Source organism: Gossypium raimondii, chromosome 10, assembly GCF_025698545.1.
Source record: "Gossypium raimondii isolate GPD5lz chromosome 10, ASM2569854v1, whole genome shotgun sequence".
Classification (NCBI taxonomy): Eukaryota; Viridiplantae; Streptophyta; class Magnoliopsida; order Malvales; family Malvaceae; genus Gossypium; species Gossypium raimondii.
The window spans coordinates 22893542-22919880 of NC_068574.1; the positions used below are offsets into that span (position 1 = coordinate 22893542).

The window sequence follows — 26339 nt, forward strand, 5'->3', positions numbered from 1 at the left end:
CCAATCAGCCGAAACTATCAAAGAACACAAAACAGCAACTAAATTAAAAACATATTGCGAAATCAATGGACACTAGTTCTAGGGATTGGACGGCAAGAAAAGTGGGATTTTTATGAATCAAAAATGTTTCTTTATGTCCAAGGAAGTGCCGAATCAGATCTTGAAGTTTGGAATGGCTGAAACGAAACAAGAACAATTAATCCCAATTTATTCAACAAAACGGCACAAGCAGAATTTAATAAAGAAGAATGAACAGCAAAAGAATAAAGAAAAGTCCTAAGAAGCCTTGAAATCGATAAAGATTTCACAACTCCCTTCAAACGGCTCTAATCTCCCCTCCAATGAAGATCAATGGCAGGAAGAAGGCTGAAGATGGCTCCCACAATCAAAAAGATTGTTAAAACTACTTCTAAAGAAAACTCAAGAGAAAATTCTTGAAGAACTCAAAGAGAATTTTCACTCAAAGCAAATCTGAAATTTTCAATGTAATTGTAATGTGTGTGTCCTGTAGGGTGGCTAGCCAAGCCATATATATAGGCCTCCTAACTACTTTCCTAGCCTTACTAGGAAAACTAACAAAAACCTAATTGTTGACTTTCAAAGGAATTTCGTCCAAGGCTTTTAAATGGGCCTTTTGGACTAAATTTTTACATAGAAAGTTATTCATAAAGTCAAAAAATTAAAACTAAATATTTAAAAAAATTAAAACTTAACAAATTGGGCCACTTTGACAATTTGGCCTGATTTTCAACTAAGTCTAGTTTAAACTTCTTGGTTGGGCTTGGAACATCTTATTGGACCGTGTCTTCAAGAACTTGGGCTTTTAATTTGTTCTCTCCTGAAATTGGTTCGTTGATGCTTGTAAACGAGATCCAATGCGCCTTAGTTGCAAGATTCGGTTTCTTGGACCAAGATTTCCAAGATTTGAAATCTTGATTTTCTTGATTCTTGAAATCGCTCAAAACAGCGAAATTGGACCAAGATTTGGTTTCTTGATTTTCTTGAAAACAAGAAAGTGAATCTTGATTTTCTTTTTCCTTCGTATACGCATCTAAGGCCTTTGTGACTCGTATGATTCCCCTCTTCCTCAAAAAGATTCGTCCTCGAATCTGAAAAATCAAATGGAGATAAGTCAACCACATTGAAAGTAGAACTTGTAGTCCAAACATAAGCATAACAAAACAAGTATAACGCATGCGAATGGACAGATTTAGATTACCATGCAAACAAGCTAATTTACTCACCAATGCCTCGTCAAATATTCGAAACAAAGATGGACATGTTTTAAGGCATTCAATCATCTCAAATTGTTTCCACAAACCATGAATAAATCGCGAGTAATAAATCAAATGGAAAACGTAATCATCACAAGTAGGTATTTGAAAATGTTCACACGGTTCACAGAGTTGCACAATCATACCATGCAGTAATCGACGGTCTATAGATTCACTCACACATGCATTATCAAAAACAAGAATCTTTTTATCAACCATCAAAACAGATAGATCATCACTAAATAAAATAGGACAGTCAAGCACATTTCGATCTAAGTGTTTTACAAAAATTAAATCATCAACACGATCTTTGTCACTATTCGAGGAGTACAAAAGTGTTTCAAAAGTTTCAAGCATCTTACCTTTATAAGCAGAAGAAGAAGGGTCGATTTTACCTTTTCCATTTAATACAAACCTTCGCTCATCGGGGGCATAGTGTAGTCGAAGCTCTGTTGTTAAGTTAACATTTGTCAAATGGAACTCAAACTTCATGTACAACCACCTAAACTGTTTAAGGCACGAATATAAATTGAAAACAAATTTGGAAAATTTCGTTACCTTATTCACCAAAACAGATTTGCAAAAATTCGCGGATTTTACACAAGGCAAATCAAGAGAATAACAACTCACGCTTCCTTTCGTAATGACTTTATCAACCACAATCGAAGAATAACAATTAATCGGATCAAAATGAGGGGATCTTTTAAGAATTAAGTCACCAAAAGTTTTATCAATAATTTTCAAATCTGCACGGGACTCGGTTGATAAAATTTCCTTACCTCGCTTACCTTCGGGCTCATGTAGTGTGATTTCATCTTTGCCTATGCTGATCGTATGAAAGCGTCTTTCATCGGAAAGGTATTGAAGTTGGAAGTTATCTTTCATATGTGGTCAATGGAAGTGTTCTATCCCACGAAAAGGTGGTAAACCTTTAGGGGCCTCACTAAAAACATCCTCATAATCCTGTGAAAAACATTGAAACACACTAGGCAAATTTTCATTAATGTTAGATAGAGATAAATAATTTTGCCTAAACCTCACAAGGATACAAGGCTGTTCATTGAATAGGTCTCTCAACACATCTTTTTTTGTTGCAATTAAATTTTTCACTCTATTATTACCACTTGCGGATTCACTCACCTTTGGGCCATTTAAATTTTGACTTTTTTCACGACTAAGCTCTTCTCTCTGTCTTTTTTATTTGTCCTTTCTCCCTCACCCCCTCACAAAATTTCATCATTTTTAATTGATTTTTATATACATCACTGGGATTTAAAGGAGCAATAGTGAATTTTCAGCCTTTAAACACAAGAGAGTATCTATTAAGCTTGCCTTGGTGTGTAACATCACGATCAAATTGCCAAGGCCGTCCAAGGAGCAAGTGTGTCGCATGCATTGGGACCACATCACACCATACCTCATCCTCGTAATTCTCGAGCTTAAAAGTAATCAAGGCCTGTTTTGTAACTTTAACTTCCGAGCCTTTATTAAGCCACTAAAGGTGATACGGCTTAGGGTGCTCGGTACAAGGTAACTTTAAAGAATCCACCAAATAACTGCTCACTACATTCGAACAACTCCCACTATCAATAATAAGTGAACATAAGTTACCTTTTATAAAACACCTAGAATGGAAAATATTGGTCCTCTGATTATCAACATCGTCTCTCATTTAGATGTTAAGGGTGCGGCGGACTACAAGGACCTCATTATGGTCATTATTCTCATCATCGACTTGACCAATTCTAGACATCTTATTTTAAAACCTGCAAAACAAACACTCAACACTCAAAAAGGAAAATTAGCAAACCTCACCGTTAATCACTCAAAAAGGAAAATCAAATTCTCAATGAGGTAGAATTCAGTCTTGTGGGTTCTTTAGTAGAGTCTATATCAACCAATTAGAAAGTGTATGAACCGAAACTACCAAAGAATCCTAATTGCGCTAAGATGCCAAAAACTGACGAGACACCAATTGATTTGTGTCACACCGAGGAAGAATTGTGCACACTTTAAAATCCTACTAACACAAGAAACAAGAAGGTGTTAGATAGTGTAAAGGGAGAATAAAAGAAAAACAAATGAAAACCTACAGCTAAGAATCAATAAAAATTGCTGAAATCCAAAAACCCGAAAAACTGCGGAGTAACTTGACAACTTCGTTCGAGGTGTTCCCGATCTCCAAAAATCACGAAATTAAATCTGGAATGTCCTTAAATATTTAATTTTTGATCTGGAAAGTTTGGGCACCAAACTCAACCCTCTAAATCTTTTTTAAAATTTTTATTGGATTTCGTATTTTTCAATTTTTTTTGACTTTTTCGACTGACTTTTTTGCGGGAAATATTTTTTTATATTCAATCACAGTGCCACAAATATTTATGTAAAATTTTAGATCAATCGGACAACATTTACCCACTCAAATGAATTTTTTTCGAAAAATTTTTCTGGGTAAAACTACTGTTTGTAGTTTAAAAAATAGAGATCAGTTTAGAAATCATCCAAGAACACCCAAAACACCCAAAATCAAGATGCTTATACGAAGGTGATACGTATCAGTTTAGAATGATATGAGTCACAAAGGCCTTAGATGCGTATACGAAGGAAAAAGAAAATCAAGATTCACTTTCTTGTTTTCAAGAAAATCAAGAAACCGAATCTTGGTCCAATTTTACTGTTTTGAGCGATTTCAAGAATCAAGAAAATCAAGATTTCAAATCTTGGAAATCTTGGTCCAAGAAACTGAATCTTGCAACTAAGACACATTGGATCTCGTTTACAAGCATCAACGAACCAATTTCGGGAGAGAACAGATTAAAAGCCCAAATTCTTGAAGACACGGTCCAATAAGATGTTCCAAGCCCAACCAAGAAGTTTAAACTAGACTTAGTTGAAAATCAGGCCAAATTGTCAAAGTGGCCCAATTTGTTAAGTTTTAATTTTTTTAAATATTTAGTTTTAATTTTTTGACTTTATGAATAACTTTCTATGTAAAAATTCAGTCCAAAAGGCCCATTTAAAAGCCTTGGACGAAATTCCTTTGAAAGTCAACAATTAGGTTTTTGTTAGTTTTCCTAGTAGGGCTAGGAAAGTAGTTAGGAGGACTATATATATGGCTTGGCCAGCCACCCTACAGGACACACACATTACAATTACATTGAAAATTTCAGATTTACTTTGAGTGAAAATTCTCTTTGAGTTATTCAAGAATTTTCTCTTGAGTTTTCTCTTGAGTTTTCTTTAGAAGTAGTTTTAACAATCTTTTTGATTGTGGGAGCCATCTTCAGCCTTCTTCTTGCCATTGATCTTCATTGGAGGGGAGATTAGAGCCGTTTGAAGGGAGTTGTGAAATCTTTATCGATTTCAAGGCTTCTTAGGACTTTTCTTTATTCTTTTGTTGTTCATTCTTCTTTATTAAATTTTGCTTGTGCCGTTTTGTTGAATAATTTGGGATTAATTGTTCTTGTTTCGTTTCAGCCATTCCAAACTTCAAGATCTGATTCGGCACTTCCTTGGACATAAAGAAACGTTTTTGATTCATAAAAATCCCCCTTTTCTTACCGTCCAATCCCTAGAACTAGTGTCCATTGATTTCGCAATCTGTTTTTAATTTAGTTGTTGTTTTGTGTTCTTTGATAGTTTCGGCTGATTGGAAGTTAATCTTGGGGCTTAATTTCGTGTTCTTGGCTTCCAAGAACATCTATTCATAAGTGTTTTGATTCTTGGCTGTTCTTTATTGATTTGAGGATTTTTAGTTTCTAGATCTAATTGATTCTAATTAAGCTTTGCTATTTAGTTTCAGATCCAAACGTTTAGAGTTTTCGTAGGAGTTTCCTGTGACTTAACAACTCAATCTTGGTCCGCGCACAACCCTCTATCATTTGGTATCAGTCGGGGTCCCTTGTCGCGACGTGGTATATTTGACGTCATGACATGCACCTTGTTTCATCCATTTCCCATATTATAATTTTTTTTTACCGCCTAAGTTCTATTCAATTTACATATTCCAGCCAATTCAATCAATGTATTATTCATGTAAGTTCAAGTCAAAACTCAAGAATCATATAACTTACCATAACTCGTTCATTTATGACCAGTACTATGAAATTAACAAAAGATTACAAATTCTACAATTAGGTCCATAAAAAAGGCTTATAGTTCACAACTAGACTTTACCTATGTACATGCCATAACTAGTACCAAAATATTCAAACCTTACGTTCTTCCAAGCTTGGGATGTGATGAGATAAGTTAATGTTGACCTTCAATCTAGCACTTCAAACTAGCTTTTACCTATGTGTTGAAAAGTAGCGCGTTAAGCTTATATAAGCTTAGTATGTACATCAAGAATTAAACCTACCATTATATTAATTAAATCTAACATACCAAAACTTTAAATATAACATAATGAATTTATTTAAATAATAATTAATTGTTCATCTTCATTTTCAATCTTATCATTTTTAATTTATTGAATCACTATTGATCTCTCTTAACACTTTTTGTTTTGCCCATAGTAGACTCAATAAAACATATAGGATATGCGGAACAATCACTTTCAAATGCACCGCAGTGTCACTATCAGTTGCACCGAAGTGCCACTTTCACTTATTTGCATCAAAGTGCCACTTTCACTTTATTGCATCGAAGTACCACTTTTCATTCATATCCAACATGTTCATATCTTGTCTACTGGAGCATTTGTATTGTCATTTTTCATCACTATCATTTATCAATTAATGGCATGCAAAACTTCACACTCGTTACAATTTAGTCCTTATTTTTCAAGAAAATCATTGTTTATTAAATTAACACTTTAATATCCCTTAGAATTAAATTCACTATCATAAAAACTTCACTATAATTCTCCATAAATGCTTATTTACACATTAAATTTTGGTTACTTTGCTTTCTAGTCTTCTTTGCATAAACATCACTTACTTTACAATCTTTCCGATTTAGCCCTTACTAGCATATATTTTCATTAATCACCATCCTCTTTCTTAGTATTTACTTCACTTCCATATTCCTTTACACTTGAACATGTTGTTTCACAATCTTAATACACTTAGTCACTTTTGTATATTTTACAATTTGGTCCTTTTCAATATGAAATTTATATATTTTACTACATAATCACTTTAAATCAATTCTCTTCCATGTGGCACTTCATTTGAATAATTCTTTCTAATGTTTTTAATATTTGTAGCCACTTCTAAATATATTGCAATATAGTCCTTAACATTATAAAAATTCAATAATTATTATAATTATTCTTCTAACTTCACTTTTATTTAATTTCACTATCTCATAATACTTTAATCAAATAATTCGTTATAATATCTTACTTCACATATCAGATTTTTATGCACTTCACTTGACTTCTCTTATTTAAATTTTAATTTTTATGAGTTTATGATTTAGTCATTAGCATCATGAAAATTCATTATTTACTATAATTTCGCCTTAACATCACTTTTTAATTAATTCACTAACACTTAACATTCATTTAAGCTCTGTATCATGATACTTTATTTCACACATAAACTTTTGTACACTTTACACTTTAGTCATTTTACTATTATTTCAATATATCAAATCAATTCATCACATAATTAGAATTTAAACTATATTTTTAGTACTTATTAAAATTTGCACACATAATATTAACATATTTTGATTCAAATTAACTATTCTAACATAATTCATACTTGGATTAAAATTAAACCAAAGTAAAATTCTTGAAGTACTTGCCTCTCTTTTGTTAGAATTTCACTATTTTGCCTTTAATTCTCTTTCTTCCTTACTTTTGTCATCATCTTCACTTTGTTTTCAACACTTCCATAAGTCCTTCTCTCTTTTTTCTACTTCATGAACATATCAAATTCATAATTAAAATCATACTAAAATTACTTTCTTATGTCTCTACTTTAATGGAACATAAATTCTACTTGAATTTCTTACCTTGTCTTTTTAATCTCTTCACTTTTTCCACAACTTTCTTCACTTCCACTTCCAATTTCATTCTTCCAAGATGGTATTCTAACTCTCTAGTGTCTCTACTTCACTTTTCCTTTTTGGTGGCTATGGGAATTTTTAAGATTTTTTGTTGAAAATGGTGAATTTTGATGGAAAAAAAAAACTAAATTGTAAAGAAAGAAAAGCTTTCTCTCTTTCATTGACGTTAGAAGCATGGTGAAAGTATGAAGTATTTTATTTATCTTTCTTTCTTTTTATACTAATTTTAATTAAATAAAATATTAATAAATATCTTATAATAAAATAATAATAAAATATTCAACCAATCATATTTCAACACTTTTCTTCCTTAATTATTACACCATATAATTATCTAATTTGGTTAATGATCATTTTACCTTTTTTTCTTTAAATCTTCATCCTTGAATCGCTACTCACTTTTGGTAAAATTGCAATTTAGTCCCTCATATTTCTTCACTTATTCAATTTGGTCTTTACACACCAATCCTATGTTATAAGAAATTAAGTTATTTTCACTTTTGGTCCTTCAACTTTCTCATATTTATGCTTCAACCCTAAAATTAAAATAATTGTACTTGAACCTTAAAGCTTTTTACATCTTTACGATTTAGTCCTTACTTTAATTTAGTATACCACAACATACTTCTCAACATTATCTTTTATCACTTTCATTTCTTTATTTTACTTTACTTTATTAAGAAATCAATTGTACGACATCTCGATTTATTATTGTTTTATAATATAACAATTTTAATAGTGTTACAATAAAAGGTTACTTTTATTATTGTTGTCGTTAAAAAATCTAAGTTGAAAATTTTTATAAAGTGTGATAAAAAATAGTGATTTAAGAGTTTTAAAATGCTTGGCATTATTGCCATAAACGGTATTTATACTATTATTTAAGTGTGTTGATGCAACTATATTTTTAAAATAATTAATAAATATTATAATATGGTATTTTTGTATTTTATATTTTTATAAAATTAATAAAAACTTAAATTTAAAAATATGCAAATGATGAGAATGTAGCTCCCATTTTATAACTTTCTAATCTACGCGTGAAAGTAAATTAATCCTATTTTATATTAGTTTAGGGTATTAGTATATTAATAAACGAAAAGAAGAAGAAGCTATTGCCTCCTTCCTATTACTTGATTTTCTCTATTACCTCAACGGATTCTTCGTAAGTAATTTCTTTTCTTGATTTTTTTTTAGCTACAAATTTGATTTAGCACTTGTTTTTGTATGAAATACTTATTATTTTTGTAGAATATAGGTAGAATTGTTCCATTTAAGTTGTGCAGGAATTGTGGGTTAGACTACCTATAGTTTTACATTTAATTCAATTATTTTTAGTTTAGTTTAGAGCAATATGTGGAATCAAGTATTTTTATATTCTTATAGGTTAGCCTTTAGCTAAAACAAAACGTGATTCCAAGTTTTTTTTTAAAATTTATTCCAAATCACATTTTACGTATCCATGATTTTATATATGCACCATTATACTTAGAAAACATATTCAAGACAAATTTGAAACAATTTTGCTTTAAATTAAAATTAAGATTTATAATTTATTATTAAATATTCAATCCAAATGTTTGTTAAAATAAAATTTATTATAAAGATTAAATATATGAATATTATCTTTTATTTAATAAGGATAGATTTATAAATTATCATCACATTTCTAGAAAAATACTTAGTAAACCGAACATGATAATATAACTTTCTTAAAATTTTAATCAATATCTTCCAATGTATACCAAATATTGTAACGTAATTTTCCCAATAAACATATTCCATTAAGATCAAATCATAATATGTGAAAGCACCATATGCTACCTATGTTGTATGTGTCCTTGCAATTTCATACATGTTGCCTCGTTATGAGACTAGGAGGTCCAGTACAAACAACCAATGACAAACCAAAATTAAAGAGTACATGGTACACTTTCTAATTTCTAACTAATTCAACGTCTAAATTTTAGAATTTCTACAATTCTTTTCCCTTCTCGAAAGTCCTGGCAATCATAATTTAAGAAAACACAAGTTCTTCGAGGTTATCTGGTTTCAAATTTTAACCCAGTATTCAACGCCTCAAGCTTTGAGATGAGTTTCTAACTAATGCGGATAGCTTTCTTACTTTCTTTTTTTTATTTTTTTTAAAACTTGGTTTTAAAAAAATATTATGGCATTAAATCTCATTCTCTTAATTTAAACCAAACAAATATTTCAACTGTCATGTTCAGTATATTCAAATTTTATGGGGATTTTCTTATTGCTTTTGATCATTTTTATGATTTGTTATCATTTTCTAAACTTATATATACATTATTTGACTTTTTAGATTTCCTATAATCTTTTAAGAAAATAGGTAATGACGTGCCACGCCATCACTCTAACACCATTAAAAAAAGGTTAATTTTATAACAAAATACAAGTTTACAAAAATACAAAGTACCAGCGTGAAAAGAACAACCAAGTTCAAAGATGTGACTTTTCACTTTTAAACACCACAACAACAATGTGCAAGTACAAGATCATATGATGATTTCATCACTCCAATGACTCTCCTCTTCTTACAAGTTTACTCAATAGTTGGGACAAGCTAAACACAGACAACTTAACAACCGGTTGAGGCATACAAATTACAAACAATGTCCCAACATACTATTCAAATTCATCTTTACTCAATTTCCCTTCCTTTTTTTTTTTTTATACAAATGGTTAATGTAACTGTTACCTAGAAATGCCATGTTACACATTGAAAAGACAAGAAAAACTCGAGTTAGGCTCAGCCGAAATATCTTACCTTCCTCTTTTCATCCGGGAAGTTGAAAAAATTTAGATAACATGTTCCGAAATTGTTAATCCAATCGGAGAAGAACCAGCTTGATGAGGATAAATAATAAGCTGAATCACTCGGAATAACAGATAATGGAAAAACAATGGTACAAGTGTGAGATGGAGAAGAGGAGTTAGAACCAGAGGTCCAAGTTCCAACATGGCATCTCAATATGAGTTGGAAGGATTTCACTGGCACTGGAAGCAACAATCCGAAAGAGCACAATAAGAAACTGATATAATCAATTCGTACAAGAACATGAACATAGCCAAAGGGATGCAGACAGGGGACCACACAGTGGATCCTCCAAACATCCTAGGTTTTCCAGCATTCTCTTACTCAGAAAATAGCAAAAAACCTATTTTTTATCTGCCAAAATTTTATAATTTGATCCTCTTTTATCCTGACCCCCAACATCAAAATTTTTATTTAGCTCACGTCTTTCAGATGCTTCATTTTACCTTAAAGCATCCATGTCCAATAACAGTGATGCATATCCAAATATGAATGGGATGACATGATCCTCCAGATATATTGAGAACATAAAAACTAAGCATAACCATACTCATATCCAACACCCCCAAATTCAGACATAGAACAGACCTACAAGTACATACACTTGAAGTGGGGACACTTATAAACCATGTCGATGAGACTTGGTTGTGTCAGATATGGGTATGCCTCTGACACAGAAATGTTTAATTTTCCCAAGTTCATATATTTGAAGTCACTGGAGAATCATATCCCCATGCACATGTCTAGATATGTGCTGAATACGGATACTTCAAGAAAAATGAAAAGTCAAATCAGCATAGCTTTTGACTAGAAAAAACTTAGAAACAGGGTTAGGCAGAAGCTGATAATTGATGTTTGAAGTGAATTATCACAGCATACAATGACCAAAAATCAATAGCAAACCAAACCAGAATTTAACAGAACAGAAACAATATTCACAAAGATAATAATAACAAAGAAAGACCAAGTCAAATCAATTTATATTTCAATGAGATTGAGAGAACCAGTCCATAACTTTATAAATTTAATACTATTGACAAGAAAGAAAATGACAAGAAAGAAAAAAGGTAATTTCGTAACATATTAGCATCATTGCTCATTAAAGTTGTTTTCATGTCATGAGAAACAAATGCCGTAGTTGCATATTGCTTAAAGCAAGGATAGAAATGTATTAAGTTCTTGTTTCTTCAGTATTTGTAGGCATGGTTTCAAAACCTATTGCATCAAAATAGTTAATTTCGGGTTTCCTGACTTCTCACATATAGTTCTTCATTCAAAATACAATAAGCTAAAAAGAAAATTAAGTGCATCATAGATCTATGGGTTATTACCTCTCTCATTCTCCAGTCCATTGTATTAATTCACCGCGGTTTACTAATATCTTTGAGACTTGCTCCTCAGCTTCAGTATCATTAACAACACCCCGGCATCTTGGAAAACCACAGTAACATGCCAAACGCTCATCAATGGAAAAGAATCTATAAGACAAAAATAAGTCAGTGTTGAAGATGATTGACGAATAATTTGATGCATAGGATTAGAGGCAAACCTATAATCATATGTCAGCTCTTCCCATCGTTTAATATCTCTCTTTGCAAAAATGATAATATGCTCATTGCCATGAACACTAATAACCCTTGAATAGCAATTTGGCTGCACAAAGGGCAAAAGAGAAATTAACATCTTTCAATGCCACATAAACATTCTAGTAGAAGCATTTTTGGCAGGTTAAGAAACTATTTACTCTTCTGTCATACTAGAAGAACCTAATTATGTCAAAGGAACTTTTCTACTCCCCCTGGGCCCTGACCCATTGCCTTTCACCCTATTTCCCTTCAGACCATCTCAAATTTATTCCATGTCCAAGATGCAAACAACACAACTATCTAAAGAAAACATTTTCATATATTACCATCTATAAATACACCATTTAAAGACTCATGATGACCATGCAAAGATAAAAGTGGAATTAACTTAAACATATATGACAAGAATAATAAAAACTACACAAATATCAGATGTAGACAAACAAATTGAGACGGAAAGGTATGAGCAAATTAAATTACAAAAGTTAGAGTTGAAACATTTTCATCTCCTCCTACCATTTCATGTACTCAGAAAGACCCGTGCAAGGGTAAAAATGAAACGAACACAAACCTGTATGGCAGGAACTCTTAACACAAACATTTTATGTAGCCAAATAACTAGAAACAGAAGGAACATAAAGCAGGGGTGAAAAGCACTTACTTCACATGAGTGATTGATTAGATGTGCTATGCTCCCTGCTCTAGTGGCATCAATCACTCTTTCATTATCAATTCGGAACAAATAAGTCCCAGCACCCTGAGAGATAAAGTACTTAGCAACTTTCAAACTTGACTATGAGCTCTCTAAGACTGCCCATAGGATGATGATACAAACATGCAAATGTTTGAGATACTCAGTTGAGTACATACCACTAATGAGTTGTATATGAAATGCTCCCTCCTATCAGCTATAGAAGGTCTAACAAGTTCACCAGTATATTCAATCACCTACAGATAATAAAAGTTACTTTTTATATACTCAAGAAAAAATCAAGAGAACACTACAATGTAAAGGAGCAGATTAGTTTACCATGTCTCCTGCCCTATGTGGATGCTTTGCAAAGATTCCAAACCCGTGAATTCCTGATTTCCCTATAGCCAAATGCAATTCAATTATCCAGAAAGAAAAACTAGGAAACAATGACAGCAAAATAACAAAAAGGAAGAAGTGACCATTTTAAAATTCCAGATGATAATTTAAAGGGGAAAACAACCAGCCATAGATTGCAATCAAGCAGAATAAAACATACAAAAAAATATGAAATTTAAAAGTTAGAAGTAATCAAATGATATTACTAACAAAAATAATGAAAAGAGCTCTTTTTTTGTAATATTTTTCTGAACAATATCAACTATTATTTATTTTTACATATTGGAATCATTTATATACATCGATCAAGGATACAAAGAATTAAACATATGCTCGAAAGTATTGGAATGACCCTTAAAAGGTGCACCCAATAGATTTGGGATTTGAATAGTGTCTACAATCCCTTATTTTATTCACAAGTTGCAGCCTCCTCTGTACCAAAAGAAAAAAAAAAGGATGTTATTCGATTTCAATTCAATGGAGCAGCCTGTATCCCCTGCTAAACCTTTTCACTCGCATCTTCTCCCTTCCACAAAATATCTTATATGGAATTTTAAAACCTCCCAACCTGGATAACACCTTTACCCAAATTAAGTTATTCCATATCTGGATGCCCAATGCCCCATGAGGAAAGGTCCAAGAAGAAAATACCAGATCATTGGATCACCAATCTTGCATTGACCACAAGTTTCTTGCTTTAGACCTCACAGATCATAAGTTCTAGGATAAAAATTGTTGACCACCATTTTCCTATTACTATAAGCAAGTTGTCAGAACACACTAAATAACACCAAAGTTCTGCCAGACCTGCCTCCCTAGTACTGAGGAAGTTCTACCCACAGTCTCCTTACATGCACATGCAAAAACGAAAAACCAGTAATCACTTACCAAATGCCAGTCTCCTTCGAAAGGTCTGCTTCATGTAATCATACTTCTCAGCCACAGAGAGAATGTTGTTAGGAGCATCGAGCTGGGGGGCTTTAAGCTTGTTAAGACTAAAAGAGAATTTGATACCACTGACTCTATTGTTAGGCACTGTGCTGCCTGACATTCCATGTTGGCAGCAGCCACCAACCAAGTAGGGTTGATTCTCTACAAACAAGCGCTTTAGAGATGCAGCAGCAAGGGCTTCAGGTTCTTTCCGGCCTCTTCTTCCAAAATGACTGTAAGGCTCTGCACCAAACAAAATAAAAGCCAAAATAGTATCCAGCTTTGATCTAACAATTTCAGCAAACTAGACAGCTGAAAGTATAAATATTGTATATAGGGAAATTCAAAGGACCAAAACTCCCATATGAAGGAATTATGCAATCAAGAGGAATAGGATCGTACAATGATAGGGTTATGAATAAGCTAAAAACATTTCACTCATACATTAACCAGAAGATAAATAAAGGCAATTTACTCATTAACCCACTTAAATCTTATCTATAAGCAATCAAATAACTGCTAGCTAGCTTGGCCAGTAATATCACTTTAATTTTTGTAGCTCTAAGAAACAACGCCAAGGGCAGTTTGGAAAGAAGTTAACCCCATCATATATCCATCCCTAGAGCTATCATGTAAACAAACCATGAGCAAAATCTAGATGTACAAAATAGGAAATACAACTGTAAATATCAAAAGCAACATTCAAAATCAATGATTAAAATTGATTGAGGCAGAAACAACCACCAAAACTTAAAAAAGTCCTAACACATTGAAAGCAAGAAACGTCAAGGGAATCAAATTGCAAAGTAATGAGAATATCAAAAGCACAACTAATGAAGATAATGCAACAACCAATAGCATACCGGTCCGAGCACAACCAGAAGGATTAAGAGGTGGAGTATAATCAGAACAACGTCGTGCTATTCGGCCAAATCGTTCATCAGAAGCTACCCGATCATTAGATGGTTGCCTATGCTTCTTGCAAAAGGAAAGTAGACGAATACACTGATCTTCATCATCTTCATCTACAGAGAGGAGGAACAATCTGTCCTCATCTTCAAGCTAAGAAACCATAAAACAAAGCAAAACAGAAGCATATAATCCATGTTATCCATCAGTTACAAATTGAAATGATTGCAATTTCTCAAAATAATGGGAAAATATAACAGCAAAGGATTTCCTAAACTAATTTCATGAAAGATAGATACTACCTCAACACAGAGACCTGCAGCACGTGCACAGAGTGGATGATATGCTACCCGACATGTAGGGTTTGAACACTGAATAATAGGCATTGCATGAAAAAAATATAAGCATTGAATTAGGGAGGAAAGTTATGCATAGTAAATTAATTATTGAAAAAAGATAATTCTGACATGCTATTATAGGTTAAAGCAAACATCAAGCAGAATCAAAAAGTCCATTGATGTAGAAATTCTACATACTGCATTTTGCTTGGACTCATCTATGGGTGTTAAGCATTGGACTCAACCATGAGCAGTGTCAAAGTGTCTTACCATACCATCTTAAACTAAAAGACCAAGAAACATGTTGTAAAGATCCCAAAAGAAAGACGGCGTGCAAGAACTTGATAAACAATCACTGAAGTATGATATATTTCAGAATTTGGGCATGTTGATCTGCTTATCCAATGCGACCAATACAAATTAAGTCCAATTTTTCAAGTCTGGAATTTCAAAGTTGTTTGCTGGGACCAAATTAGAAAGTTAGATTTATTCAGCAAGCATTTCAAAGTTGAACAATTAACAAGTACTTGCTATTCCCATTTTAAGCCTGAAAAATAACTACAATGATTACAAAGAAAAAGAAAACCCAATTAACCAAAAGATAGGAAGCAAAGTACTTTTTCAAACTTCAATCCCAAAAGATAGGTATCATGATAATCATATTTCCTTCCTCCTCTGCCCTTCAGTCACACAAGTCTAAGGGATCTCTGTCACAGCAAAACAATGCCACCCAAATGACACAAGTAATCGGCATTCTTTACCTTCCATTTTCCCTATTATTTCATCTTTTCTTCAATTCTTATATTTCACTCATTTCTTCCTTTTCTCACTCAATGGCTTAGGCATGATATACAGTTTTTCCCTTCTTACCCATGAGGAAATTGTCAATACAGATCTTGTATACAAGAAGCCTTTTGTCATGCCATGAAGACACGTCTTTAGGTATTCTAACGTGTCAGCAAGATCCATTCAAGTACAAGACCCAAGTCATGTCATTATGGATACATCTCTATTTTTTAAGAAGTCAAGCAACATAGACAATCTACTCATGCTAAAACACATAAAAGGTTCTTTTCCTTTTTCCACTATGAGTTGGGTTTCAGATAAAAATTAACCACAGCAGAACTAAAACAACATATACAAAAAGTTCTCATATCAATAAGCATCCTCAATGCACATACTTGATCAGAAATTCATTAAACATCAATATCATGTAGAAACTAACATAATGAGGATGGATAAGTTTCAACAAGAAACTACAGCATAGAAACATTAAAAAACATCTTACTGTAAACTTACTTGAATACAAGCTCCATAAGATACACCGCAGATACTACACAGCAGTTTCCAGCGGTCCTGTGATACAGAACAAAATGGTCACAAAGAAAAGAAAACTTACAATACTCACAAGCCTGAATTGCATGGAAATCAAGGCTATATGGAATTTAGATTTGAACAGTAGCCCAAACCTCAATCAACATTATAAAAAGCACTTCATACATCCTGTGAACAAAAATATATGCAAAATGACAGTAAGAGAGGTACCTTGCTGATTCTATTTAGCCCATCAATGGGTTCCATTCTCTTGACATCAGATAGACATGTTTCTGGAAAATAAATGTTTAGCCAGTGCATTATGTATAAAATATAAGATAAGAAAAAGCAAATTACAATGACACAAACCAGGTATCCAAATGGCACAAGCCAGATGAGCCCAACGGCCATCAGTCGTAGGCTTCATTGCACCCCCTAAAAAAGATAAATTCACAGATTCAGTGATGCACAACTCGTGGCTTTGAACAGGAATTTAAGAAAGTCAAAATACCTATAACAGGGCAAAGACAGCAAGACGGAGGGGACTCAGGAGCCCCAGGGCGGCATAAGTTGCACAACCATAGAATACCATCAAGAGGCTCAAGTTCGCCATAGCATCTAGCATGGACCTGGACAATCATTAATTAAGATGAAGCAAGTAGAATTTCAATAAACGAATGTGCACTGCATGCATACCTAAATTACATATGAAGAAGACTAATCATTAATAAAGAAAAAGCAATCAATTTTGACTGACAATTGATAGCACTGAATTTTACAGATAAAAACTTGACTAATACCCATTTGTCTGATCAATGATAACATAAATGGCATGTTATTGACAAACTTGTAAAGGAGCATGGAACACCAAAAAAAAATAAAAAACTTGTAAAGGAGCATTTACCATCATTCTGCATTTGTCACACTGGAGGAATAGATTGTTCTCATACTCCTAAAAGCAAAGCAACCTCAGTCAGGAAACAAAATCAAGCATCAAAATCATAACAGGACAATAATATTCAACTGCTGACAAGGGGAAAGGTGCAAAGACAGAAACCTAGAAAAGCAAATAGATAAATAAATAAATAAGAGTGAAAGAAACAAAAGACAGACCAGGTAAATTGAGTCTGCACCTGTGTGTTGTGCATGTGTGCTATACAGATTTTTTTTTTTTTTTTTGGCAGCAACTAGGCCCTAGATTGCCAGAAAAATTTCCAGGAATAATTTCTACAATCAATGGTTATCTCATAGCAGGTAGCGCTATTAGGTGTCTCATCTAATGTCTAGGTGGTCTTATTCTAATGAGGTTTGTTTAAAACTTAATTAGTTATTAGCAATACCTCTTTATATAAAACTAGGAGGTAACTTTTCACATTTTCATTTCTTCTCGTAAGATTAGAATTGTTTCAGGGTTTCTTATTTACATATGTCAATAAAATGCTAAAACAAAAAAAAAACCCTAAATGTGCATATCTTGAAAGCCAATATCCATTTTTCATGGTTTTGAAGGAAAATGGCATGATCCACAATTACATAATTGTTGAAAAATACTGACTCAAAGCATCCAATCTAAAACTCAACCAAATGAGGGATAAATAAAACAATTAATACCATGTAAACACACTAAATAGAAAGAAGATAGTGCTACAGTGGCAGAACATATTAAACTATCATTTACCTCATCCATGTGGCAGACACTACACTTATCTAAGTCTTTCCAGTCAACACGAACAGGTCTATAACCAGCAGGTAGGTCTCGAAATCTTCCAGAGGCCAACTTGAATGCCGAGAACTTTGAAGAAAGTCTGGATTTTGACAACCCCTGTCAGTATGATAGGAACTCATTATAGCCTAGAAAAACAAAAGATCCATGCAATTACACAACAAGAACACATATTTAAAGGTCTCAACACTTGCAGACATACAACCGACAAAGAGAAGAACAAGGTTACAAAAGCTATTTGAAAGCACTTACAGACTGGGAAATAAAAACACAATTCTGCCTTGAAAAATTATAACGATGTATAGGTCCTACTCAGTTATCAGTTAAACAATTGCAAGTCATCCCAGTAAGATAATAAATTCCTACTTGGACCAGTCAGCTTGTCATTTAGGCAGAAGTGCAGAATAGAAATAATTATATGGAGAGTGAGATTCTGGCCTCATGGCAATAATTATATGTGGAGTGAGATTCCTGCTTGGACTAGTTTATGGAAATTTTTTTATACAAAAAAAAAATAGAATGCAAAAAAAAAAAAAAAAGATCCATAACATAGTACTGAACAATAAAAATTGAAATCCATATAACACTAATTGTAACTTCGAATCTAAGGGAAAAAAGAAGATAATACCACACCTGTATTAGTTTTGTAACTTCAGGATTTGAGAAACCAAACATGTCAGCACCAGGTTCAAAGAGTCTTCCTTTTCCAGCCTTGCAATCAGAAGAATCATTCTGCCTCTTTCTTATCCTTTCATAAATCATATTCCAACAAGCTGATGGGTCTGGTCCTTCAAACTGAGGAAATACTCAAATATATATTAGGTGCTGCACTCGGTAATTTTGACAATAAGAACCAATATAAACAAAAGCAGTGATGATATTACATGAATTGTCGGTCCAAAAAACAACACATGAATCATTTAACTTATAAAAAACCTATCGTGGTTATGGATTAAGAATCAAGAAACAAAAAAAGGAATGCAATGAATAACTAACATTTTTTATTTCAGATACTTCAATTATTACTTCATCCCTTTCTATTATCCGACTCCACAAGCCCCAAGGTGTTGGAAGATTGGACTGAATGCCAGAGCAGAAGGCATATTCTCTCATCATACAAAATAAAACCCCTCCAACCCTTACAAATACCAAAGATTTGGAAATGCTTGTGGAATCAAAGCCTGAAGAAGTCCTTAACAAGTTTCCAAAGAGAGATAATGAACTTCAAATGGTTAATTGAAATCCCAACCATTCTTAAGTTTACTCCAGATTACAACAGCAAACAAGAGTAACAACTCTAGTATCTCCCAGTGCCTCTCACATGTGCTGGGTCTTGGGAAGCATGTATAGCCTAAACCAAAAACAGATGACATACAATGACAGCTAATTACTTTACTTAGCTCTAACAGAATATGGAAAACCAGTTTATTAGCACATACAAAGAAGCCAAGTGATGCATCACGAACAAAATCAGACAACTGGAATGAAAAACTCATGAGTATAGAAAATTTCCAAATGTGCCTTTATCATATTAAACAACTAACCTTCTCTTCATCACTTGTCACCCTAAATAGAGGATGATTCTTTGACTGAGGATCCCTCAGCACCTCCATCCTATACAAGGTACAAACACTAGGATCTAACAGACAAGGAAATGAAATGTCAAAGAATGCCAATAATAAATAAATAAAAACTGGCATGCATATAAGATAAAATGCCTTACCTTTTACTGAAGTAAACTTTCTCACAGCAGTGTATCCTTCAGGCCAAATTATCCCATCATCTTGGAAATATTCTGAGTCCTTGACAACTTTTCCTGTAACAGCAGTTCAAGAATCCATGAGTAATACTAGAAGTTTCTGTCTTTTTGACAACCAACACTGGATAATCAGAAGTAAATTAAATGGTAAGAAACTTCAACACAGCTAAGTCTTCATATCGTTCCAAGTGGATTGGCACTTACTCTAGGAAAGAGTTTTGGCATCAACTCTTCACTAACTACTTCAACTAGCATAATTTCCAGCTTACCTCTGATGCACACATCCATCAAGCATCTATTTTAGCAGTACTTAACAAATTGCCAAAAATCAAAGGCCAAAGGGCAGAAGACAATTGAAAATGTGTGAATAGCCAAACATTCCAAACCAACTAACAACAGCTGCAAAATTCTATGGCATCTCAAGTTATAGAAACATAAAGCAATTCAAGACCATGAGAAATTACCTAGGTTAATTATTTGTAAGCCTCCTATTACATAAGAAGAACCTCCATGTCCACCAAGAGTTATCTGAATCCCCTGATCTTTTTTTAGGTGATCGTCAATAGAATCTTTACCTCCTTCATCTTCACTACTTGCTTCACCACCATCCACAACAATTCCATTTTGCAGTTGTAACATTCTTCTTGGAAGCTTCTGTTCACAAAGAAAGCTGTTCGTACGAAAAGATGGAAGCATCTATTAGCTCTTGCACAAAATTGCAAGAGTAAAAAGCTATGCTATTATTGTATATGTAACTTTCAAAGGCATATTTATTGAAACAAAATTTTAAGGGAACGGTACAACTAGAAAGAGAGACTGTACCACAAAGGAGAATAAAGAGATTGATTCCATTGAACCAAACTTAAGTAATAATCAAAAGCATAAATGCCAATGGATCATTTAAATAGGATAACAGTCCCCAGGGCTACAAGAAAAAGCATAAAAGTCAAGAACTGGAGCAAGTATGATTAGGAGGCATATGCAATTAGCTTAGAAGAGCATCATTTTCAATTCATTCACAATGTTAGCCTATGCTATGCTTTACAAATGGAAAAGGTGTAAGCAGACAGTGAAAACAGTTGCCAAAGACATGTTAATCTCATTGGAACCAGAACAGCATATATATTTGAAGAAAAGATAATTGTTTACTACTTTCTTTTTCATAACTTGAACTAATGAACTTTCTACCAAATAAAAATAACTTACAGTCTGGCTTCCTCCAAGCCCCTAGAAAAACGAGGTTTCTTGCACTTCCGATGGAATGATGAAAGAAGTCCCTTGAGAAATGAGACCACCTGTTTCAATTTGATTCTGACAATTACAAAAGGAACTGACAAAATCAGCTGTCAAGAGATATAAGTCTAGCATCCATGTAAAACAAGAACCTTATAGGTCTCGCAAGATTAAAATACGTATAAACCTTGCAAAATCATGGGTGCCAAAAAATTGCACTGGAACTGATCTTCCACCAGAAATCTTGCTCAAACCTTTACGGTCACCAAGAAGTGATTCATCTACCACAATTGCTGGCCACATTGCGTGACCTGCACTAAAAGCTTAAAAGATAAGCTTATGGAAAATATACAGACAAATTGGTATTGACTCAAAAGGAAATTAACTCATTACTAAAAGCATTAAGATATATTTATAGCACCAGAACCCAGAGATATACAAAGACCTGTTCTCAAAATCTGAAGAAAATTGCAAAACCATATAGAAAAAATCAATATGCATTACTTGGCTGACGTATGCAAAAGCTACAACAACAAATGATAGAATTCATAGGTACAGAAATAATGAACTGCTACAAAAAACTAAAGCATATGACCATTGGAGACTATGAATGAAGTAGTCCTCACAAATATGTCCCAACTACCAGGTTCACCTCAAACAAATTACTCCAAAACATATCATAGCCAATAATCAATGACAAGCGGACAATCCTTAACATTTCATGTCATGACATTAAAACACCTTCTACAGTAACTCGTAACTATCTCTGATTAACATAATATGAATCAGATGGATTTAGCACAAACCAGTAAGTTTCGCCCATATAATATCCCCAGGTTCAAGTTCTTGACAGTCATCTCGACTGGCAGCCAATGCAACCATCTCATCATAATCATGGTCATCATCTTTTGTACTATCAACACTGAAACTCAAGTTCAAGCGCTCCATCTCTTCATGAGAAACATGAAACTTCAGTCTCTCATTAGAAAGAATCAAATCCTCCTCATCTCCATCAACATATTCAACCTGCATTTGAACTTGTCAAATAATGAACAAACTGGTCCATGAAATAAAGTATCTTTTACACCATTAAATGCCAAAAAAAATTCTATATCATATAGAGTGAAAATGCTAAAAATAATATGACAGGCATACATGATGTCTATTAGTCTCCAAATTGTACCCAACAACTCGACCCAAGTACCAATCAGCATCCAAAGGCCAAAAAACCTGTAATCAATAAAAATTTATGTCAAGACGTATGTAAATGCAATGTCTAAAAGTTGCAACTTCGAAGAGGCATCAAAATGCTTGCCTTGCATTGCAATCCAATGAATGCTTTTGGATCAACACCATCGAAACTCAACCTATTCAAGTTACAGCTTTTCCGGTTAATATAAGCAAATATATAATCTGTATTTAGAAACGAGAAAGGGGGAAAAACTCAAACAAATGCCTTTTGCATCAAGCTTGCAGCCATCTAAACCCAATTTACTATTGACTTTAGCTATTGCTTTAGCTACTTTGGTTTCCACTCCAAAAACAAATGTCAGAAAGCAAAATCATGATTACTTATAAATAAACCAAAAAAAAAAAAAACCATATATATTGTATATCAGCAACGACAGTTCCAAATCAATAGTCTCATATCACATTAAATCATGCATGTGTGTGTGTTCGCATTGCACTCAAATGCAATTTTTTGTCTCGCATAAGGGAACAAGAGTCAGTAGCAGATACTTGATTTTGAAAAAATAAGAACAAAGAAAAACTGACCTGACCCATTTCTTAGCAGTAGCAGAAGCAGTGAAACTCCGCTGAGAGTTCAGAGTAGAATTATGCTTCCTTTTCTTAACAGAATTACTATTCACATTATTATTAACACTACAATTATTTCTACAATCCCTCAAACGCGGGCGATCCGACTGACACAAAACACTCGAATCAACCCCTAAATTGGCTAACTCATTACTCCCAATCCTCCTCTTTTTCCTCAAACTCTCATCAATTTCACTTTTGACGGCTGTTTTTTGGCTCTCTCCTTCGAGCAAGGAATCGTAGAAAGAGACGCATTGGCGAGGCCTTTTAAGGCGGCGAGAGTAGACATGCACGACCGGGGGATTGTGGGTTTTGAGGGGGTGATCGTTGTCGACGATGAGTTTACGAGCTTTGACCTTCTTGGACATGACGTTGGATGAGTTAGTGGCGCTTACGCAAACAGAAGCGGAGGAGTAGACACGGTCCAAGGAAACGTAGCGAATCGGAGTGTCGGCGTCTTCCTCATCTCCTTTTTCGGGAAATGCCATCGATGGGAGGAACTGTTGGGGCGTGGAAATGTGGGGTTCAGGGGAGGAGAGAAAGAAAACAAAAACCAGAGTTTTTAGGGTTTTAAATGGGGATTTGGGGGAATTTGGAGGGAGAGGTGAGCTTTGGCTTTCTTTTTTATATATGGATATATATTTGGCCCCAAAAATATCGCTTTCCCGCCGAGGAAGTACAATTGGTGTTGAGCACCTTTTACCTGTTAAATATGAACTGAAAGTGAAGGACTACAAATTTATAATGGGTTAATTCACTATTTAGTTATGTAACTTAATAATTGTTTTCGCATTGGGACCAAAGGTTTTTTTTATTTAAGTTAATTTCTCTACTTGGAAATTATTCCCATGTTAGCACCTAAACCTTTTTTTAGTCTAACTTTTTTAAAGAAATGTAAATGTTAACTTAGATAAAAAAAAATTAAAATCTCAACGTGAGAATAATTGTCAATTAGGGTCTGTTTGATTGACAGTAAAATGTTTTCCGAAAAATGATTTCTGGAAAATGTTTTACTTTTCTGTAAAATGATTTACTGGAAAATATTTTCGGTGTTTGATTGAATCTGTAAAATGTTTTCATTGTTTGACAAATTTCTGAAAATATTTTCCAAAAAGTTGTTTTATATATATTAATATATATGAATAAATTTTTATATTTTAAATTGTTTTCTACATATATTGCAATGATTTATTTATAAATAAATAAATCAAATTAAATATATAATAATACTCAATTATTAAAATATAAAAGCATTGTAAACTACTTCCGAAATTTACTAATTAGTAGTGGATCATTTGTAGTGATCTCCTGATGAAATTACGCTCAGCATAAAAGCAATTTTTTTGTTGTCTTACAAACAACACAGATAACATCATTATCAAATTTCAGCCACTCTCAAGTATAACCAATTCCTTAGCCAACCAATCTACATTGTAACACAAAGCTAACTCCTATGAAATTTATCCCAATGCACACATTTACAGACATAAATATGTATATATGTATGCATTCAACAAATACATAACCATATGCATGCAATCAGCTATGTTCTTTGAAAGCTACTACTAGATCAAGCATTGCCCCAATACTATAGGTCGCCATCCAATAGAGAGGAAAAATACAAGCGAAGAACCCACTTTTTACCTAGACATATGGCGTAAACGTGCTCACATAATCGGTAAGGAAAAATCACTCATGGCCCAAAAAGAATTTCATAGAACCGATAGTAAAATCAAAATGAATGATACATACAATCAAAATTTTCAACCGACACCTATTGATTTAATACAACCGGTAAAGAGGCGGACAACCATCGATATCTATGAAGCAAATGAACTAGCAATATGCTAGAAATATCAACAATTGCAATCAACAAAGGCAACAGCTCCATTGAAGTCCCCAATTTAAATAGAAAAGAGCAAGATTCCGAGAGTCTATTATGTTGCCATGATTTCCAATTATAACAATAGTATTCCGCACGGTCTCTCCATGATTTATATCCTCTCAAGAATTGAGCTTATAATGACCATGTTATACTTGAGTGCAAATTCTCAAGAAATTGTGTAGACTCCCAGCTAACGTGTTCGCAAATTCACACCACCTCTTTTCTCGTGTATGAGAGGCAAATGGCATCATCCATGCTTCCGAACTTGCATCATAGACTCATTAATTTGCATTTTCGAATATTATGCATCGATCAATAAATCGACCATACCGCAACATAGTATGTTGACTCCGAAGCACCAAGAAGATCAATTATTGGTCTCAATTTCTCAAATATAGCTTTTTTCTAGTCTGAAAAGGGAGCAGTGGTTGGAAATAGGAAACAAGATCCTCCAATATGAGTTGTCTTTGTCTAAAATGAAAAATAGAAAAGAGGCTAGTGACTAAAACACACACACACACACACACACATTCTATATTCTACATGGCTTGGAATGAAGAATTAAAAAACATAACCATCAAAAAGTAATTAGAAACCTGGATGAATAGGAAGAAAGTAAGGACATAGCCATACTTCTGGAGGTAGTGGATTATTCCCTGACCATTCATATGCTCCAAGCACCTATCAGGATCAAATATCGACAAAAGGTTGACACAGTGCACATTGCTTGCCTGATGATTGTACAGAAATCTGCATATCTCATATTGATGATCCTTTGATAGGACAGTATTCAAGGCTCCAGTAGCATATAATGTAATAACCTGTTGCAGTTTATAAACAAAGATTAAATTACATATCATCCAATTATTAGTTGTTGAGAGATGCAACAATGTCAAGGTAATCAGAAAGCTAATGAAATGTAATTATCAGGGGATTTTAGAGTTAAAAAGACAGACATAATGACAAAATAAAGGATTGGTTCTTCCACTACACGTACAAATGTGAAATGTCAAAAGATTTTGAGAAGCAGCAATTTAATTTCTTTGTAGATTAAGCCACAGAAAAAACATTAGTAATTTCCACATTAACAGATAGATCAGAATCAGATATAGCTTTGTTAAGCCTTACCAAACCAGGAAGTAGAAACATAGGGCCCTCATAATCTCCTGGCCAATTTCCAAGTTTTTGAATTAACTTAGACTGAAAAAAATCAAACTTCAATGTAAAAATTTGTCAAATTTTCACCCTAAATAATGCATAAACCCAATGTAATTAATCTTCACAAAATATTCAATAATGCTTTGATCTAATTCTATGCTCCATCCTTCTAGTTTATGAAAATTTTATGACCGCTAAGAAATTAATTATTTTACTTTCATTTATTAGAATTTAATCTTTGTATTTTACTAAAATGAGAAATTAATCATTTATATTATTATTTAAACTATTGATTAAGTTGGTGTCATGAGTCCACCGAATATTAATTTAGTTAAGAAAATTAGTAAACTATCCTTACATATTTGAAATAAGTTATATTCTTACAATAATACTTTTCTCCTTACATTTTAAAATAAAACCAATAATAAATTACAAATGATGAGATTTAAATTATGTTCAATT

General features: G+C 33.2%; 2 protein-coding genes across 3 annotated transcripts; both read right to left on the reverse strand.

Annotated features, from left to right (window-relative positions):
* Window positions 1-9681: 9681 nt before the first annotated feature.
* Window positions 9682-23509, reverse strand: LOC105777324 (histone-lysine N-methyltransferase ATX2). Of its 2 annotated transcripts, XM_012600537.2 has the most exons (25): window positions 22793-23505; window positions 22332-22383; window positions 22172-22246; window positions 21823-22042; window positions 21204-21327; window positions 20990-21094; window positions 20248-20453; window positions 19748-19840; window positions 19569-19663; window positions 18658-18819; window positions 17980-18123; window positions 17206-17253; window positions 16813-16930; window positions 16671-16736; window positions 16533-16594; window positions 16287-16343; window positions 14952-15020; window positions 14604-14802; window positions 13699-13983; window positions 12751-12812; window positions 12591-12668; window positions 12382-12477; window positions 11684-11787; window positions 11466-11612; window positions 9682-10316 (listed from the first exon to the last, which is right to left on the reverse strand). In XM_012600537.2, the coding sequence occupies exons 1-24, from the start codon at window positions 23320-23322 to the stop codon at window positions 11471-11473; spliced, it is 3192 nt and encodes a 1063-aa protein (XP_012455991.1). In that variant the 5' UTR covers window positions 23323-23505; the 3' UTR covers window positions 9682-10316; window positions 11466-11470. The 2 variants fall into 2 exon arrangements, with proteins under 2 accessions (XP_012455991.1, XP_012455992.1); XM_012600538.2 differs by lacking the exons at window positions 9682-10316; window positions 11466-11612; window positions 11684-11787; ... (1 more) ...; window positions 12591-12668; window positions 12751-12812 and adding an exon at window positions 12832-13242 and having other exon boundaries at window positions 22793-23509.
* A 1582-nt stretch (window positions 23510-25091) lies between these two features.
* Window positions 25092-25877, reverse strand: LOC105775351 (uncharacterized). Its single transcript, XM_052621651.1, has 3 exons — window positions 25848-25877; window positions 25316-25540; window positions 25092-25190 (listed from the first exon to the last, which is right to left on the reverse strand). The coding sequence occupies exons 1-3, from the start codon at window positions 25866-25868 to the stop codon at window positions 25125-25127; spliced, it is 312 nt and encodes a 103-aa protein (XP_052477611.1). The 5' UTR covers window positions 25869-25877; the 3' UTR covers window positions 25092-25124.
* Window positions 25878-26339: the final 462 nt, after the last annotated feature.